At 26.6% G+C, this 20,415-nt stretch overlaps 3 protein-coding genes across 5 annotated transcripts; 2 read left to right on the top strand and 1 right to left on the bottom strand.

Moving 5' to 3' along the window:
- Positions 1-616: 616 nt before the first annotated feature.
- Positions 617-2,806, top strand: LOC122854006 (nidogen-like). Its single transcript, XM_044154419.1, has 8 exons — positions 617-1,181; positions 1,256-1,410; positions 1,561-1,738; positions 1,800-2,043; positions 2,122-2,303; positions 2,387-2,498; positions 2,591-2,709; positions 2,799-2,806. The coding sequence occupies exons 1-8, from the start codon at positions 617-619 to the stop codon at positions 2,804-2,806; spliced, it is 1,563 nt and encodes a 520-aa protein (XP_044010354.1).
- An 831-nt stretch (positions 2,807-3,637) lies between these two features.
- On the top strand, positions 3,638-4,914 carry LOC122854005 (endothelial lipase-like). The gene is made up of 3 exons (XM_044154418.1): positions 3,638-3,859; positions 3,939-4,281; positions 4,910-4,914. Exons 1-3 carry the CDS (start codon positions 3,638-3,640, stop codon positions 4,912-4,914), a joined length of 570 nt encoding a protein of 189 aa, XP_044010353.1.
- Positions 4,862-19,921, bottom strand: LOC122855388 (serine/threonine-protein phosphatase 6 regulatory ankyrin repeat subunit A). Of its 3 annotated transcripts, XM_044156706.1 has the most exons (15): positions 19,038-19,448; positions 18,854-18,955; positions 17,827-17,928; positions 17,623-17,739; positions 16,650-16,850; positions 15,957-16,340; positions 15,566-15,886; positions 14,266-15,493; positions 12,785-12,960; positions 12,271-12,699; positions 11,185-12,190; positions 5,889-6,016; positions 5,654-5,802; positions 5,353-5,506; positions 4,862-5,269 (listed from the first exon to the last, which is right to left on the bottom strand). In XM_044156706.1, exons 1-15 carry the CDS (start codon positions 19,368-19,370, stop codon positions 5,123-5,125), a joined length of 4,977 nt encoding a protein of 1,658 aa, XP_044012641.1. In that variant the 5' UTR covers positions 19,371-19,448; the 3' UTR covers positions 4,862-5,122. The 3 variants fall into 3 exon arrangements, with proteins under 3 accessions (XP_044012641.1, XP_044012639.1, XP_044012640.1); XM_044156704.1 differs by lacking the exons at positions 4,862-5,269; positions 5,353-5,506; positions 5,654-5,802; positions 5,889-6,016 and adding exons at positions 6,803-7,480; positions 7,574-7,847; positions 10,609-10,722 and having other exon boundaries at positions 19,038-19,921; XM_044156705.1 differs by lacking the exons at positions 4,862-5,269; positions 5,353-5,506; positions 5,654-5,802; positions 5,889-6,016 and adding exons at positions 6,803-7,480; positions 7,574-7,847.
- Positions 19,922-20,415: the final 494 nt, after the last annotated feature.

The following is a 20,415-nucleotide window of genomic DNA, read 5'->3' as shown; positions in this document are numbered from 1 at the left end:
TTCTAAGTATATCGATAACTTCCAATATAAGTTTAAAAAAAGATAATGAGTTTATATTTAAAAAAAAAAATATACTTTTTTTTAGTGGGTATTTTTAATGAATCACTTTAAAAGTGGTGGTGTGATATTTTCAAATGAGATAAGAAAATAAAAAATAATAAAAAAAATAAAAATAATAATAAGTTCTACTAAATACGTCTGACTGAATAGTCGAAGCTAGTTCTCGTGATGAAGTATAATTTTTCTTCAGAGGAAAAAAGATCAACAAGAATGTTTAATTACATAAAGAGTATAGAATACCAAAAAATTTTAATTATAAGTTTATGCTTGATAGGTATTGGGTGTCTAATTACATTAGCTATTTATTTTAAAGTTGATAATCAAACACCTGGTGGTAAGTGTGATAGACACATGATATTTTTTTTGAATTTATAAATAAGATTTATTATTAAAAAATTTTAAAAATATATATTGTAATATTCAATTAGAAATTATTGTATAATTTTTTTTACAATTTACAATTTTTTTTAATGGAATTTATTTAGTTTCAAATGTGACAGTGACACCATCAACAACGTCAACAGAAACATCATCGACACTCAATCGAAATACGACAATGACACCAATGAGGCTCAATTCAACTACAATAATGTCAACAGAAGTACCAACATCACCACATTCAGCAGCAACCGAAAAAGAAACAACGCTCAATACAACTATAACAATGTCAACAGAAACAACGTCTTATTCACCTACAACAATGTCAAAAGAAAAAGAAGCAACGCCCAATGCAACTACAACAATGTCAACAGAAAAAGAAACAATGCTTGATTCAATCACAACAATGTCAACAAAAACAGAAACAGAAATAGAAACAAAAACAATACCTGATCCAATTACAACAATGTCAACAAAAACAACACCTGATCCAATTACAACAATTTCAACAAAAACAGAAACAGAAATAGAAACAGAAACAACGCCTGATCCAATTACAACAATGTCAACAAAAACAGAAACAGAAATAGGAACAGAAACAACACCTGATTCAACTACAACAATGTCAACAACAGTACAAACATCACCAAATCCAATAACAACAAAAGAAGAAACAGAGACACTGTCAACAAGGATTGAATTAACAACTGATAATAAAAGTCAATTATTGAAAGCTATCCAACGTAAGTTATTTATTTATATTAAACATGTTTTATTAAATAATTTTACTTGAATAAATTTATAAAAATTATTTTAGATACACAATCATTAATTCGAAATTGTTCAAGCAATGCTGATTGCCAAACAAATCAAATTTGCAATCGTACATTGAATCAGTGCTTCTGTGATTTTGGATTTGCATTTGATTCAAAAGGACAATGTTTAGAAAATAACGAATGTGATTGTCTCAAAGTACGTAAAAAAATATATACTATTTATATTTTTTTTAAATACATAAATTAATATTAAATATATTAAATATATAAATTAAATTATTAAATTATTATTAAATATATAAATTAATAATACATAAATTAAAATTAAATATTAATTTTTTTTCAGGGATCATATTCAGATAATTCAACTTGCTCAAAGGAACAAACTCTTGATTTTTTATTTGTCGTTAAAGATATTGTTGCAAAAAGAGTTGAACAGTCTGAAGATAATAAACATCCACAAACTTATGTAGCTGTTGAAAATGACTGTGTTAATAAAACAGCATATTATGTTAAAAAATCTAGTGAGTAATTTTCAATCAATTAGAAAAAAAATAAATATTAAATTTTTAATTACATTTCAAGGTACATCATATGGTAAATCTGAGATTTTAAAAATATCATATAATGGTGACGAAGTAGTGAGCTTCATTGAAGAATATGGTTACATTGAAGGAATTTCCATTGATTGGACTTTGAGAAATATATATTGGATTAATTCAAATGAAATCAAGGTCATCAATTTACAACAAGACGAAGTTGAACCAACAACTCTGATTAAAAATAATATTATTAATCCAAGAGATATTGTGGTACATCCAGGCAAAGGGTAAATTAAATTTTACTTGAATGAATTTTTAATTTAAAATAATTGAAAATAATTATATCAATGTATTTATAATTTTAGAAAAATTTTTTGGTCTAATTGGTATCCAGAAAATAACACTGCACAATTAATGTGGGCAAATATAAATGGTAGTAATATCAGTGTATTTTATGAAAGCGATAAAGTTCGATATCCAAATGCTCTTGCTATTAATTGGGTCAATAATCAGCTGTGCTGGTCTGATAAAATAACAAAAGAAATAAGTAAATAATTTATTTTTACTAATTATTATTTTTTTAAAATTATATTTGTATTTTTTAATTGTAATTTTATTTTTTTTACACAGATTGTGTTGGTATTGGTAATACTACAAATTTACAAACAATAGCTACAGGTGTATTTGAACCTTATGACCTTGAAATAACAGCTGATAACTATTACTGGACAAATTTAGAAAAGTAAGTTTTTTAAAAATTTTTATTGTATGAAATAAATCAAGTGATTGAAAATTTTTTAATGATTTTTAATGATTTTTAATTACAATTTATAGAAAAGAAATTTTGGAGTTTGATGGCAATGATAAAAAGCAACAAGTTATCATGTCTCTTCCTGATGATGCTGATTCAATACTATATGGTTTTGTTGGTGTCCCCTCCAAGTGTCCTGAATGTATGTATAAATTAAAATTTTAAAATGAAATTTTTATTGTTTTATTCTATAATAAATAATTAATTTTATTTTTATATTTTCTTTTTCAGTGCAGTAAACTAATCTTTACAATAAAAATGAAAGATAGTGAAATTAATAAATTTAATTTTGCAGTTAAAAAAAAAATAATAATTATTTACTTTTAAATTTTTAAATTTTTACAAATAGTGTAAAAATGTTTAATTATGTTGATAAAATAAAATTTAATTATTTTCTAAGAATTATATAAGAATACTTTAAATTTATTTTTATTTCTTATTGTTAATTTCTTGTATAAGTATTTTTTTATTTAAAATGAAATACCAAACATCAGATCACATGTTGTAATTAAGAGATTGACCTTATTTCGATTGATCATGCCACTTTTATATAAAATAAATATATAATTAATTTTTTAAAAATACTTCCTGATATTATTATGATAAATTTTTATCGTCAAAATTGTCATTTGGCCGACCGTTAAAAATAAAAAAAAAGAACCCAAGTGTTAATGTGTTTGATAAATCACCAATAACCAGTCGAACGTCAAAAACATTTATCACTTGTCAGTGTTTTTTAAATTGTTTTTAAAATGAGTGGAAAATTTATAGTTTTTATTTATCTAAGTAAGTAATAAGTTTGTAATTTTATATTTCAAAAATTATATTTATAAACGTGGAAACAGATTCTATTTTAAAAAATTTAATGTTCATTAATGTTTTGATTTTTTTTTGGGATAGTTTTGATGGTAATTTGTGTCAAATTGAGTTCAACAAACTATGTAACAAGTGATGTCTTTGATATATTCAATAAAATGTATAGAAACTTGAAGCATGAATTAATATTTGAAGATGATGATGCTGATGTACAGTTTATTATTTATACTCGTGAAAATTCAACTGGAATTAAAATGAATTTAAATAGAACAGATGAATTAGAAAAATCAACAGTTAGTTCAACAAAAACAACAAAAGTTATAATTCATGGTTGGAAGGATTATTACGACAGTAATTGGATTGTAAATTTACGTCAAGAATATATTACTGCTGATGATTATAATATTATTGTTGTTTATTGGGATGATATATCATCTGGAACATTGTATTACAATGTTGCCTGGGAAGTTGAACAGGCAAATATATTTTTAAAAAAATTAATAATTATTTTGATATTTATTTTTATAAATAAATAAATACTGTTTGTTTTTTAAGGTTGGTGAGAAAGTTGGAATGCTTCTTGATTTTCTTCAATCGAAAAATTACATTGACATTAAAAATGTACATATTATTGGACACAGCCTTGGAGCACATGTTGCTGGATTTGCTGGTAAATATTTATCTGGTAAAATTGGTAGAATAACTGCATTGGATCCAGCAAGTCCAATGTTTAAAGATGATAATTGTGATAAACGTCTTGATAAAAATGATGCTAAATTTGTTGATGTCATTCATACTTGCATTGATTTGACTGGTTTTAAATTGCCAATTGGTCATGTAGATGTGTATCCAAATGGTGGAGCTTGTCATCAACCTGGATGTTCTTGGGCTTTGCAAAGTAAAACAATATTGTTATTTTTAAAATGCCAGGTTTATTTTACACTACTGATATATTTTTCTTTCTACCTACTTGAATTTTTTTAGACACTTGTGGACATTATAAATCATATATTTACATGGAAGAATCAATAAAAAATCCAAATGCTTTTATTGCTACAAAATGCAGTAGGTGGGAAGATTATATCGATGGAAAATGTAAAAATAACGGAAAAATATCAATGGGGGAAAATACAAGGTCACATAGTCGAGGATTATTTTTTTTACATACAAATGAAGAATCACCACATGGAAAAACAATTTTTACATACAAAGTATTTATCTGTAAAAAATGATATTATAAAACAGCAATACGAAAAATTTATTTATAAAAATAACATAAATTTAATTATTAATATATTTAAAATTTTTTAATCGTAAATTTATTATTTACCATGTCATTATTGATTTGAATTTTTATAATAATTACTTGACATGGTAAATTAAATTAAAGAAATATATACTCTATGACAAAAGATACGTGTGTCTCTTTTGATAAATAATTTTTTTAAAAGTACTAAATAATTATTATCCACTGTTAATTATTGAATAAAATTTTTTATTTTTCTTCACATTATAATTGCAAACAGTATAAATTTTTTTTGACATAAAAAAAAATTCATCAGAAAAACATTTTCATATATGACTTTAAACACACTATTGTTGTAAATTATTTTATTATTAATTTAAGAAATAAATAAATTTCATTATGTCTAAAATATCTTTGATAATCTTCAATTTTAAATTCAACACACAACTTTATTTATATAAACAAATAGAATACTCATTTATGTATTAATACCTTAATTTTTTTTAGTTAAGCCACCAAATCTTAATCTATATTTTTTACGAACTACTTCCCAATCTAAAATATTTGCTATATTTGGCAAAAATAATTGACTTCCAGCTGAGCCTTCTGGGAGTCTTTTAAAACTGACAGATTTTTCGCCCTAAATAAATTTAAAAAAAACAATGATCAGGTTATTCAATATTTAATTCAAAAATATTAATAAAAATTTAAAGTTATAATTACTATTGCAAAAGCTCTTTTTCCCATAGCTTGTTTCTTCACAAATCCTTCCATCACATTCATCTTTTGTTTTTTTCCATATCGCTTTTTACATATTTTATAAAAATATGACATCCAAGTTGTCAATAAATTTAGTGGTGATGGTGCACTACTTGCTCTATTGAATAAAAAATAAAAAATAAATTAATATTAGCATCAATATTAATTGAGGGTCCGGATGCAATAATTTTCCAGGTTTCGAGCGATCAGCGAGTTATTGCATCCGGACCCTCAATTGTTGAATATTATTACAATTACAACATACTTTTGCATATTCCTGATAAGTTTACTCAATCCATATTTCCATTCGATATCACTTTGTTGTTGTATACTTTGATAAGTGTCACTCATCATAGCAATCAAAAGATTTATCAAAACAATTACGCTCACCAACATATACATGGAGAATGAAATCTTAAAGAAAAAAAAAAAACATATACACAATTAGCAGAGATAAAATTTATTTTTAAATATAAATATTGTATTTTTTTTTTATATACCTTAAAAACATAAATAGTCCAAGGTGGCTGTTGTCCACGACCAAGTGCAATGGTAAAATCATCAGCATCTTTTTGACCAAATATAGCGAAGAACAATTTCTCCGTGACATCAATTGGACTTGCCAGTACTGAAAAATAAATTAATATTAGTCATCAAATAATCACTAGACCTATGAACTATAAACATTTTACTAAAAACAAAAAAACATTGTTCATTGTTTTCTAAGACAATACTGATCTATCTATTTGGATAGGGTTTTATTTTTTTTTCTAAATATTCATAAGGTTCATTAATGTGTTACCAAATCGACGAATAAAATTGGCAATGATTTAGCCAAGCATTGGGATACATGCCACCCAAACAAATCATGATTTTATACTTGTATTTGTAACATAATTTTTTTTGATTCAATAACTACAGAGTGTAATGATTAGTTGTTAAACTAATTTGGGATGGGTGTTTAAGCAGGATTTTATGGTTGACATTATACACATCAATACATTTATATATACGTTATCTATCAACATTGACAGATTATTATTACAGACTAATTAATAATTACATACGAATGCTATAACATTTTATGAATTCCCAACTCTAAAATGAGCTATTACACGGGTATTCATTACAACGCACGTGCACATCTATTTTTTAATTCATAAATAAAATGATTCATTTAAAATTTATGAAATATTAATAATTATAATTATATTATAATATTATTTAAATTAAAATTGAATCAATTTATTTGAACATCTACAATCTTCAAATAATTAATCGACTAACCCATTTATGTTGATATAAAATTTTCCATGATATCTGTAAAATTTTTTTAAATAAAAAAACAAAAAAAAAAAACAGAAAAAAATTTGTTAATTATTGGAAAAATTGAAAAAATAAAATACGAAAAATAATATTGTTAATCTAAAATGTTTATTAGTAAATATTTTTTGGTCAATAAAAGCTAAGAGAAAAAAAGTACAAGATTACTAAAATTTTTAGAACAATGAGTAACAATCGAACCACGAGGTTTTTTTTGTTTATAAGGTACATGGAATAATATGTCACACAATAATATAATATTTTTTTCGTATAATAAAATTTTAAATAACAATAATGAAATGTAATTTAAAAATTAAAAAATTAAATCAGTTCGTTTGGTATTGATAGATGATTATTTTCAGATGAATCTTCAATAATTGGTTGTTCAATATCATTTATATCTTTAATTTCTTCCATATTTTTTTCATCTTCACCACAAAATAATTCACGATATTTTCTTCTAACAACTTCCCAATCAACAACATTATCAATTCTCAATGAATTACTAAATGATAATTGACTACCAAGTGGACTTAAATGTGCAACAGATAATGCAACACTGTCTTTGTGTCCAATTTGTGTTTTTTTAACTCTTGATAACCATTTTGCTCCCATTTTTGAACGTGGTGATAATCTTCCAGTACGTCGTAAACCCATTAGCTGTACAAGTGATGGTCGTTGTTTGCTATTTGAACGTTTTTCATATTGTCGATAAAAATATGATATCCAAGTTGTTAATAAATTTAATGGAGCAGGAGCAGTTGTTGTTCTATTTGAAAAAAAAATAAATTAATTAATAACATGAAATTGTGGCTTGCAATATAAATTTATAAATTTTTATATTTTTTTTAATTTTATTTACCGATGCATATTTCTAATTAATTTTGAATACGTTGATTTCCATTCCAAATCACTTTGTTGTTGTATACGTTGATATGTATCACTCATCATGGCAATCAGTAAATTAATTAGTACAACAACTGATACCAGCATGTATATTCCAAATGCTAATTTAAATAATGCAGTTGTCCATACTGGTTGTCCATCTGAATTATCAACTTTGAATTGCTCATGTGTTGTTTGACCAAATATTGCAAAAAACAGCAATTCAACAGCCAATATTGGACTCATCTTAACTGTAAATATTTTCCAATTTATTGTACGTAAACATTTTTTTTTTAAAATTATATATTTATCAAATACATCATGCATTGTACATCATGCTCGAAACAAAAAAAAAAGAAGCAACAACAATCACAGAAACTAAAAAAATAAAATCATAAAAATAAAACTAAACCTAAATTTGGTGGATATTATTTTAGGCCTTTTTTTTTTTTTTTTTCATTCTCAGTTTTTTATTATGAGATTTACGATTTTTTTTGAATTAGTTTTTCATTTTGATTAAGCAATTTGCAGTATTATTTTGAATTCATTAAAAAATTTATTTCATGCATTTTTTAATGAAATTTCAAGCATAGTTATTTCCTAAATTTATAAATTTTTTTTTTCTTAATTTTCATCGCATTTAAAATGCATTTTATTCGCACGCAAAAATTTGCTGTGAATATTCGTGAACGCATTTACATGCTCGCATTGATTTTCTTTATTTTTTTTATCTGTTTTTTCTTCAAAATAATATCGACTTACTCTCTTCGTTGTGTCACACAATTGTTATTTTAAAAAATGAAAAAAAAAAACTAAATAATACACTGTGCGCTGAAATGAAATTTCAATCGTTAAGCTTTATTATTATTATTTAGTTTTTTTCTTTTTTTTTTTTTTTTAAATACAAATACATTTAAACTATCAAATTAAAAATTAGCTTAATGTTTTTTTTTTATTTTGTTTATTTTTAAATTATTAAATCGGCGTTGGTAAATCACTAGCTGAAACCATCGAAGTATTGAATGTCAATCCATTGTCATCTTCAATTATAAGCTCTTCATCTTTATCATCTTTTTCAGATTCTTTATCTGGTTCATTACCAGTTAATATGAGATATTTTTTTCTAATTGCATCCCAATCAACAACACTTTCAATTTTTAATGCTGTATTAAATGACAATTGGCTACCAAGTGGACTTAAATGTACAATACCAAAATTAATACTTTCTTTTGGTCTTATTTGTCCTTTTTTAACTTTTGATAACCATTTTGCTCCCATTTTTGATCTTGGTGATAATTTACCAGTTTTTTGTAATCCCATCATATGTACAAGTGATGGTCTTTTTCTTTTAACTGCTCTTTGTTTCCATATTTTAATAAAATAAACAATCCACGTTGTTAAAAGATTTAATGGTGATGGTGCTGTTGTTGTTCTACAAATTAAATATTTTCAATATATATATTTACAAATATATATATTTTAATAATAAAAAATAATAATAAAAAGTAAAAATTATCGTTTGAATATATTTGTTAATATATGTTGGAAATAATATATCATATTTCATCTTACCTATGCATATTTCTAATGAGTTTACTCAATCCATATCTCCATTCAATATCACTTTGTTGTTGTATACGTTGATATGTGTCACTCATCATGGCAATTAAAAGATTAATCAATACAACCACTGATACTAGCATATATATTCCAAATGCTAATTTAAATAATGCTGATGTCCATTCTGGTTGAGCTGTTTCAACTTTAAGCTCACTGTGAGTTGTTTGACCAAAGACAGCAAAAAATAGATACTCAAATGCAAGTATTGGACTCATCTTTACTGCAAGATTATTATTCAATAATAATGGTTTTTTTCTTACTTTAAATTATGCAATTTTTTTTATTTAACAAAAGTGGTAAAGCCAGCTCCCTAGATGGGTGTTTAAATATACGAACCAATAACGATCATGCTCATGCCTTTTTTTTTTTAACGTTTAATAAGTAATGCCATGCTCGACTGATGCTGATGCTCTGATGGTGATGCACGTTGAAATTTGAAGAACAATTAAATTTTTTTTTTTTTTATTTTTTTCTCCAAAATTTGTTGCAGTAGCTTTGTTGTGCAGTAACACACTGGTGACATTGATATATCTCAACCAAGACATATGAATTTTTTTTTTTTTTTATTTTTAAAAATTTTATTTTAAAATTCATCAAGACACTCGAGTGACTTGATAATCACAAAACATTATCACATAAAAAAAAAAACATATATATCAGTATCAAATTTTTTTTTGATTTTTTCATCTGACGTATATATATTGTGCACACAATCGCATTTGCGCAGCTATTTTTATTTTTGCTTGTTTTTTTTTTGCGCAAAAAAAATAAATAAATAAACGCACATGCAGATAACAAAACACATTATCATGAGGATGGGATTCGGGTCCCGTTTTTTTTTTTTTTTTTGCTTTTTTGTTTGGAAAACAATCAGAGCCATTTTGATTTTGTTTTTTTTTTGTTTTTTTATTGTATAACAACAAGATGAAACAGTTGTGTAGCAAACATTGATATAAAAAAATATAAAAATAAATAATTAGCTCAGGCGTATTGTTTCGATTGAACATATGGAGTAAATTATCATGTCGAGGTCAGTTTCGACAGATCGAAATGCACTCACAATAGTAGTGCTATTTAAAAAAAAAAAAAATTTTTAAATATGCATTTCTTTGATTATTATTGATAATAATATTATTTTTTTTTTTTTTGTTGGACGGACTAGCACATCAATATTGTATTTCACTGCTAGCGAGAGCTGTGTGTGGCTTTTTTTTTTTTTTTTTTAACAGGCAAATAACAGACACTTTTATTAACGGATTAATAACGCATTTTGAACAGAAAAAAAATGTAAAAAAAAATTCATATTAATTGGATGCAATTGCAGACGAAACGACACTGCTTTCAGGATGCATTCCTTGAGGATTTTTTTTTTTTTTATTTATCGTAACTTACTATCTCGAGAGTTATCATCACAACAATCATTTTTTTTCTTGTAGCGTGAAAGACGGTGACGAGACGCCACGACTGGTGGTGGCGATATCCACTCCGTATAATTGGCGGACATATCTAATCATTTATAATGATAATTTTTTTGGTTTTGTGTTTGAATATTATTATTTTTTTTTTTTTTTTGTAGTAGAGGAATCGTGATGGGGTTTTTAGGAATTTTTTTTTTTAAAATGCCTTTTGTTTGATTGATGTAAAACATGGTATTAGAATCTTTTTTTTTTTTTGTTTTTTTTTCTTCTTAATCACAATGAAATTGGTGAGACAATTAAATATTGGTTAATAAAAAATTCTACATTACTAAATTATATTACTCAAATATTACTGCTTTTAAGAATCAACAATGTAAATAAAAAATAAAAAATAAATAACAAAATTATTTGATAAATTTGATTATTTAAAATAAAAAAATTGATTCAATATACAGAAAACAATCTACAACATGAAATTTATATACGGATAAAATAAAAAAAATAAAATAATAATAAATATTTTTAAATAAAATTAAATTTTTAAACTCACCATCTGCAAAATAATTTGCTTTTTTTTTGTATTTTCCATTTTCAAATGCTTGATTAAGTGCAACAAAATGCATTGAAAATCCAAATACAAAAATTGCCAATACAGCAAGAAATCTTGCTAAATCTTTCATTAAATTTCCAATGATAATAGCCCATGGTCCAAATAGATGATGAAATGATAAAAAATCCAATATTTGTACACAAGCAAGAAGAAAACTCAGAGCAAATAATTGATTTCTAATATATAATAATGTTGGCCAATAATATTCTCGTACACTTGTCCATGCAATTAAATGAAATGCAACTCCAAATATTCCAAATAGTAATACAGCAAGTTTAATCCATCCAAGACCACTTTTATCACTTGGATTTGTTAATTCAAATAATAATAATCCAGATAACATAACAAGTAAACACCATTCATACCAGTATGGTATCAAACTTGGTCTCATTACTGGATAAATTGGCATTATACCAACAAGTAGTAAAAATACCATCAAATAAACATGTGATGTTAAATATGACATGAATTTAATAATTGGTACATTATTATATTTATGTCCAAGTGGTAATGCAAATACAATCCATATTGGTGGACATACTATAAAACCAAAAAATAATAATACAGTACGTATTGCATTCCAATTTAAACTACCACGCCATAATTCTTGTAAATAACGTTGTACAACAGTATGTGCAATAACTTCTTTTTGTTCATTTTCAATTAATACATCAAGAAATTCAACATTTCTTCTATCCATTGATGTTAATATACGTCCAGCTGAATCGGAACCAGCAGCAAGTGCTAATAATTCAGTTGCCATTGCTTCACATTGTTTACCAGCAGCTATTAAATCTTTAGCACGTTCTTTTTCTTTTTCTGATAATTTTATATATATATTTGATAGTTTTGCTGCTGTATCAACTGGTGCTGGTGATAATAATACAAATTCTTCAATTGGTTTATTGTTGTGACTTTTACTGCATACCATCATGTTGTAGACAAACTGAAACAAAAAAAAAAAACAAATATATATATGATATTTTTTTATTGTTTTTTTGTTGAATATAAATATGAAATGCTTACCCTTCTATCCTCCATAAGACCATAAGTATCATGTTCTTTTTCCATTAAATATTTAAGTACTTCATTGTGTCCTTCTGATGCTGCAAACCATATTGGTGCACTACCAAGATTTGTTTCACTTTTAGGTGATGCACCACTTTCAACAAGAAGTTTAACAACATCAAGATAACCAGCTCTTGCTGCACAATGTAATGGTGTCCATCCATTTCTATCAGTTGCATTAATTTCAGCACCTTGACCTAATAATACTTCAACCATTTGATAATGTCCATGTGTTGCTGCAATATGTAGACCAGTTTTTCCATAACGATCTGAACTGTGAAGTAATTCAGCTGATCTACTTAATAATAATCCAACAACTGTTATGTGACCACCAAAACAAGCAAGATGAAGAGGATTAAATCCATTTTCAGTTGTTGATGCATCAACCTGTAGATTATTCCAAATATTACTATCTTATTTATTTATTTTTTTTTTTCTATCAGAATAAACAACAGTAAAAATGGATTGATACCTGGACACCAGCTGAATTTAATAATAGTCGAACAACATTTTCATTTCCAGAATATGCTGCAAGATGTAATGGTGTCATTCCTGATTCACTACCTAATTCTCCAACCAATGATGCACCAGATGGTGCATCTGATTTAACTGTTCCTGGTACATGTGTTAATAATTCTCGAACAGTATCTAAAAAAAATGTTTAATAATATTTATTTTAGCCAGCTAATAATCTAGAATCATTTCGAAATCATGTGTCACCTTTTCATCGATCTTACATTACCTTGTTTAAGTTAAAAAACTCAAGCACATTACGTGCAGTAAAGTCGAGACCTTGTGACAAGGTCCTCTAATCATACAAATTAATCTCAAGCTCGTGGCCTCATATCAATGTTTTATTCTTTTCTTATTTATATTTATTATTATTACTTTTTTTTTTTATAGTTTATATTTATTTTGATTTTTTATTACACATGACTCATATACGATAAAATTATATTTTTTTATATGACAAAAATACTTATTATATATTGCTGTTTCGGTTGAAATTTTTTTCAAAGAATTGGTTTAATATACTATGGAAAAACCGTGCGTGATGTTTAAGATTTTTTTTTCTATTTTTTTTATTGAGTAAAGAAGGTACATGATGATGTGTGGAATAAATTTAGAGTCACGTAAGAAATCATGAAAAAAAATTGAACTTGATTTTACCATTTAAACATGTTTTTATTGTGATTTTTTATAGGAAAAAAAAAAAAAACAATGAATAATAATTAAGAGTAAAATAATAAAATATCATAAAGGAATAATTTTGTATATAGGGGTCAAGTAAAACATTGTGGATAATAATTTTCAGTGTTCGTGATTAAAAAGACATATTACTTCAGAACAATCTAGACTTAATTATGACCTCGTATTTATAATGGCACCACTTTTACAAGAGACTCTTCGGTAAGTTTAGATATTCAAGTGACCTGATTAGTTGTAAGTACTTTTCTTTATATTCATAAAAATACTTTGTGAGTGTAAAAAAAAAAAAAATTTTAAATGATTTTAATCTAAAACCTACTTGTTAAATTATCATACATATAAATTGATTTTATTTTTGTTGAAATAATTTCAATGTAAAAAAATATAAAAGAAAAATATTTGAAATCTTCAATGTAAATTTTTTTTTAATTTTATAATAATCCATGTTTTAGTACAACAACACGAATATTACCAGGGGGTCTTGATTTTTTTCCAGTGATAATTTAAAAAACATTAAAAGCACATAATATAACAAGGGTTTTGTTTTGTTTTGTTTTTTTTTAGTGATTAATTTATCATGTTTGTCGTGCAAGAATGTTACACAATTATTCAACATTTAAGAATATATAGAAGGGTGGTTTAAAAGTGGTTTATTATGACCTCAATTATCTGGTTATTTAGTTCATATTGAAGTAGAATTTATGCATTTTACTTGACATAGATTGTAATTTGTAATAAACTCACCAGCTTGTCCAAAATATGCAGCAACATGAAGTGCAGTAACACCAAGTTTTTTACTTGATATTCTTAATGATTGTGATGATCTCATAACTTCAAGTACTTGTCCATGTCCATTTTGTGCAGCAAGATGTACAGCAGTAAAACCAGCACGATTTTCATCAGCACAAGATGCACCAGCACGTACTAATGCTTTAACAACTTCTGAATGTCCACCCTCAGCAGCAAGTTGTAATGGTGTTGCTTCAGTTAATTTATTTCTAGCTGTAATAACACCTTGTCTATCAAATTTCATTAATTCTTCAATAACTCTAACACTTCCTTGCATTGCAGCAATATGTGCACATGTATTTCCATCTTTAGTACAAGCCATAACAAGACTTGGATGTCTTTGTAAAAATAATTGTGCAACTTCTGAATAATTATTCATTGCAGCAGCATGAATTGGTTTTTGTCCTAGATCATCAGTTGCATCAATACTTGCACCAAGTTCTAATAATAATTTACATACTTCTAATTGTCCAGAACTAGCAGCTAAATGTAATGGTGTTTGTTTACGTAATGTTAATACATCAATTGCAGCACTATAATCTTGTACAAGAAATCTAACTAAATGTGTATATCCATTCATTGCTGCAAGATGTAATGCTGTTCTTCCAACTCTTGATTTTGAGTTGATGAATGCCTTGCTGGCTAACAGAGCATCGCAGACTTGGAGATAGCCATGCTCAGCAGCTAAATGTAATGCTGATCTACCTTCAAGATCAAATACATCAACTCGTGCATGATTTGCTAAGAGATTTGTTACTATTTCCATATGTCCACGATGAGCGGCTATCAGCAGCGGCGTCCAGCCAACTGCACTTTGACGATTAAGTGCTTTTTGTACTTCTGTTGATGTCATATGACTTATTATTTCTGATAATACTTCATTATTACCAGCAATTGCACAATAATGAAATGCTGATTCTTGTGCTTGACGTGTTTGTAATGATACATCAGCACCACCTTCAAGTAATGCACGTGCAACAGCACGATCATCACCAATTGTTAATACTTCTGATGGTTCAATTTGTGCTGCATAATGTAATGCACTTGCACCTTCATTATTTAAACTATTAACATATGCTGTTGCAATATCAGCACCTTTTTTTTCCTTTACAAATTCAATAAGATGACTTACAACTGCTGAACGACAACCACGACATGCTAAATGCAAAGCTGTTTCACCATTCTAAGAGTTGAAATTTAAATAAATAAATAAATAAATTGTTTGGTAATTAAAATCCTAATTGATATTGATTACCTTTGATTTAAACATTGGATCACCACCATCATTTAATAATAAAAGAAGTGTTGTAAGATTACCATGTCTTGCTGCAACATGAACAGGTGTTTGTCCATCATCAGTTGCAAGATTTGGTCCAGCACCTGATTTTAAAAGCATCAATGCACATCTATCACCATCTGGTACTCTTGCTGCAATATGAAGTGGTGTTTCACGTAATTTACCACCTCGAACATGTACCTCAGCACCATAACCAAGTAATGTTTCAACAACAGAAGGTTTTGCACTTTCAACAGCAATATGAAGAGCAGTATAATTATCATTTGTCGTTGCATCAACCTAATAATAATTTATTAAATTTACCATAAAAGCTATAATTTACAAAAAAAATAAAAACAAAAATTAATACCTTTTCTCCTCTTTGTAAAAGTGTACTAATTATTCCAACATGTCCATATCTTGCTGCAGTATGAATTGATCTGGCACCACGTTTATTTGGCATATGTAAATAAACACCTTTTTTAAAAAGCATTGTTGCACATTCAGAGTGTCCATTTAATGATGCAATATGCATTAAAGTTGATCCATCTTTTGTTCTTTCAAATATACTTGCTTTAAATTTATCAGCAAGTAATTCAATAACTGTTGCATGTCCATTTTCAGCAGCCAAATGCATTGGTGTACGATCTTGATGATCAGCAATTGATGCAGATGCACGTACACCATAAAAATATTTAACAAGTGTTTCATCACCTTCTGCACTTGCAATATGCAATGGTGTTTGACCTTCACCCTGTTTTATTCAAAATAAAATTACAACAATTTTTAAATTAAAAAAAATATAGATTCCAACAGTTGTGTAACACATTTGTTGGTCGACTGAGTGCATTTATTTTGAGTATGCATTGTTGACGCACTGCGACAATATTTAACTGATATATTACGCATGCAAAGTCCATAAAAATATTAATTAACTTTCTAAAGTGTGTAGAGTAATTTTTCTTTTTATTTTATTTTCAACGTAAGTAGTATATAGAATAATTATAATTATGATAAATAGAATTTTTTTTTTCTTTGCTAAATGATTAATAGTTCAACTTACGTTTTGTATATCAACTTGAGCACCATAATCAACTAGTATTCTAACCATATCAACATCTCTTCGTCTTGCAGCAAGATGTAATGCTGTGTCACCTGATGGTGTTGTTGCACGAAGTTGTTCTGGTGCTTGTTGAGCTAATAATTCACGACACATTGATTGATTACCAGCTTCAACTGCCAATAAAAGTGGTATCTTTCCTCTCTGATAAAAAATTAAATTAATAATCCCATGATAATTATATTACTATAGTTTTAACAAACATAATTAAAACCAACTTCAACAATTGATTTTAGTAAATTTTTCCAATTTTTTCCAACTCCCATAAGTCTACGATTTTTTTCAATAAAATCTGATCCACTGGCAATTTCAAAATCTTCCAATATTTTATCAAATTCATTATTTTTAATTTCCGACATTACTTTTTTTTTATTTTTTGATATCATAAACCGTATCCTTTGGCTACAAACCCCAAACTAAATAATAACCAAGTGTCGCATTGTAATGCAGATAAATGTGAAAGAAAAAAAAAGGATAAAGTTGAAAAATAAAAAAATAAGAAAATATTATATGTAGGTTTATATTTTTTGTTATTTCTTTGTCAATCAATCATTTTTTTCATATTGATTTTACTGGTTTTTTAAGGGCATGATCATATTGAATATTGAATAACGTGATTGTAGCTTTGTGAAAAACAAATAAATAAAAATTCAGTGGAAAAATGTAAACAAAATAACAGTGAGAATAAGAGAAGACAAATAATGGCGAATATGAAGAGTATAGCGAACGGTGGTACCAGGCGGTGATACCACCAATTCTGTCACGCGAACAATATGCAACTTTTTAACTCTACCATAATGCCCCTTGGATAGAATAATTTTTTTTTTTTTCTTAAAATAATAGTAAATATATAAATTAAGAATAATAAAAATATTTTTTTAAGTTAAATTTAATATGTTTTCAATTGACAACTCACCCCATCAACAATCAGTCGAATTTCTCGTCCAGCAGCTACAAGAAGAACACGTAAAATTGATGTTGCTGTTCCAGTCTGTCGTGATGCAACTAGATGCACGGCTGTTTGTTGTCTTGGCTGTTGAATTATTTTAATTACATTATTTTTTATTTTTACTACATATTAAATTAATAAAAAATAATGTAATTTTTTTGTTGTACTCACACCTCCAGTTGCATATGGATCTACACCTTTTTTTGACAACAAAAGTTTAACGACATCTTCCCTCGAATACATTGCCGATATATGTAGTGCATTGTAATTGTCCTTGAAAGAAAAAAAATTAGTCGAAATAATTGGTCAAGCATTGTTTTAGAAATTATTTCTCAATTGGTTGGCCAAAGTAATTATCTTCAGGCTTTATGTATATAAATATAATTCAAAAAGCTTTTGAAATCTTGAAGTTGATTGATGATAATTTTACTGGTTGAATAAAAAAACATATATGTATTTGATGAGGTCAAAAGCAATGAGGTAAATACAGTCGTAAATTGCATTTCTGCCACACCCTTTGCCATCAGTTTATATCACAAATCCTTGACATCACATAATTTAAATTTTTTTTTTAAATTTTCTCTACAATCACTGGCCCAATTAACATACAAAAATATTTAAACAACAAATAGGTGTAGCTTATAAAAACAAAGAAAAACAATATAAATAAAAAAACAAATATTTTTCAATCGATAAAATTTGCACGTGTACTTTTCTGCGCGTGGAGAACTTTTACAAATTTAAAAAAAAAACAATAAAAATAAATCATTCAAGAAATTTTGATTTATTTTTAGTTGTTAAATAATTCATAAAAATTTTACTTGTTAATAATTTTTTCCTTTTAATTAATCCAAATTGTTAATTTTTTTTTCATTTTAAATTAAAATCAGCTCACATGATTTTTAACTTGACTTGAAAACCCCTTGGCCTTGGCCCTTCTTCACGCAAACCCCCTTGATTCAGTGACGACGTTCGTAATTCTCCACCCACTTTACTTAACACGAATAACATTTATATATATACTCAATTAATTGCACATGCTGATGTATACTGAGAAAACACATTTTGCATGATTGTAATATTGTTGATAATGTCAAACATTTAGTTGATATATTTATTATTTACAAGATCATCAAAAACAGACTTAATCTTGAACACTTTGATAATATGAATTGAATAAATTTAAAAATTTTCTTACGTTATTTCGAGCTCCAACATCAGCACCAAGTTCAATTAGACGATCTAAAAATGCTGTTCGATTGTCTTTTACAGCATACATGAGTGGTGTCATGCCAGTTGTCTAAAAAAATTTGAATAAAAAAAATTGTATTGTTTTGAGATTGATGGTAAATTTTTTTTTATAGAAAAAATAAAAAACTAACTGCATCCATAACACCAGCCAATGGTATTGTATTTCCATCTTCTCCTGCACTTTGAACAGCTTTTTCAAGTGTCTTGATAAGTTGGTCCACAGGTGCCCATTCACCTCTACTTGCAAGACCCAATAATCTTTGTGATCCTTCACGTGCTGTTGCACCAGCTGAACCAGGTTTACTACCTGGTTGTGATGGATCTGCACTTGGTAATCCATTACTTCCAGTTGATGCTGATGCTGAACCACCATCATCTTTACCAGCTGGACTATCATCTTTATTAACTAAATTTTTTTTATCGTCCTTGTTAACACCACCACCTTTTTTACCTGTGCTACTCATGTTATCTCATATAAACTTTCTATCACAAACATTATTTAACCAAAAATAATAATATAAAAATAAATAACAATATTTATCAATTGCTTATTTAATCAATATTTTATATATTCGTATATTTGATTGATCAAAAGTTATTTATTATATTCTTCATCACATTTAGTATTTTCATCATAATCAATTGTAATTTTTTAAAATTATTTAGTCAAAAATTTTCACAAATTATATTGACCCAATTTAATTTCACATTAATTTTTTATTTTAAAAAAAAAAATCACTGTTAAATTAACTTTTAATAAATATTTGAAAATAAATAAAAAACACATTTATAATTTTTTTTTTAATTAACGATATATCGAAATGAAAAAAAAAAATAATTATTAAAGAAAAAAAAAAAAAAAAATTTAATTGAAATTGAAATATACTGGCGTTGATGTTCGCGCCACGGTTATCCTCACGTTTCTAAAGTAATTTTAACAAAAATATGAAAGAGGGCAAAATATTTGGTCTATAGTTGTGTGATTGTTCAAATCGACCAATCCAAGTAATACTGCTGTGGTTTGTTAGGGTTAAAATTACCATTACAAAGACTTACAAAATATACACTTGTATGTATAACAATACATAGAAAAAAAAAAAAAATTTTATACTTGTGAGTATAATCTGAAAACATAAGAAACGGTTTATTTTAAAGAAGGGAGAAAAGGTATTGAGGGTGGGTGGATGTGAGGGTGGTGTACCAGTAGACACGCGACTTCCGCTTAAAGCCAACAGGCACGCCACATGAGTATAAAACACCCAGGTAAAATTCAACTTGAATATATATATACAACTTGTCTTTGTCTAAAATACCTACGGCGTTATTTCTACTCTATGCACTTGTACATTGCAATCACTTTCATATGGAAAAAATTTTAAAATAACAAAAAAAAACATTCGCAACATTGACCGAGTTGTTTCTCATATTTTTTTTTCAAGTAAGGTGAATAGACATTGAGTATATAATTACAAAAAAATAGTAAATACATCTTTCATTATCGTTAATTAA

Source organism: Aphidius gifuensis, linkage group LG4 (genome assembly GCF_014905175.1).
Source record: "Aphidius gifuensis isolate YNYX2018 linkage group LG4, ASM1490517v1, whole genome shotgun sequence".
Lineage (NCBI taxonomy): Eukaryota > Metazoa > Arthropoda > Insecta > Hymenoptera > Braconidae > Aphidius > Aphidius gifuensis.
Note: the sequence above shows the minus strand (reverse complement) of the source record. Positions and strands in the feature narration are given on the sequence as shown.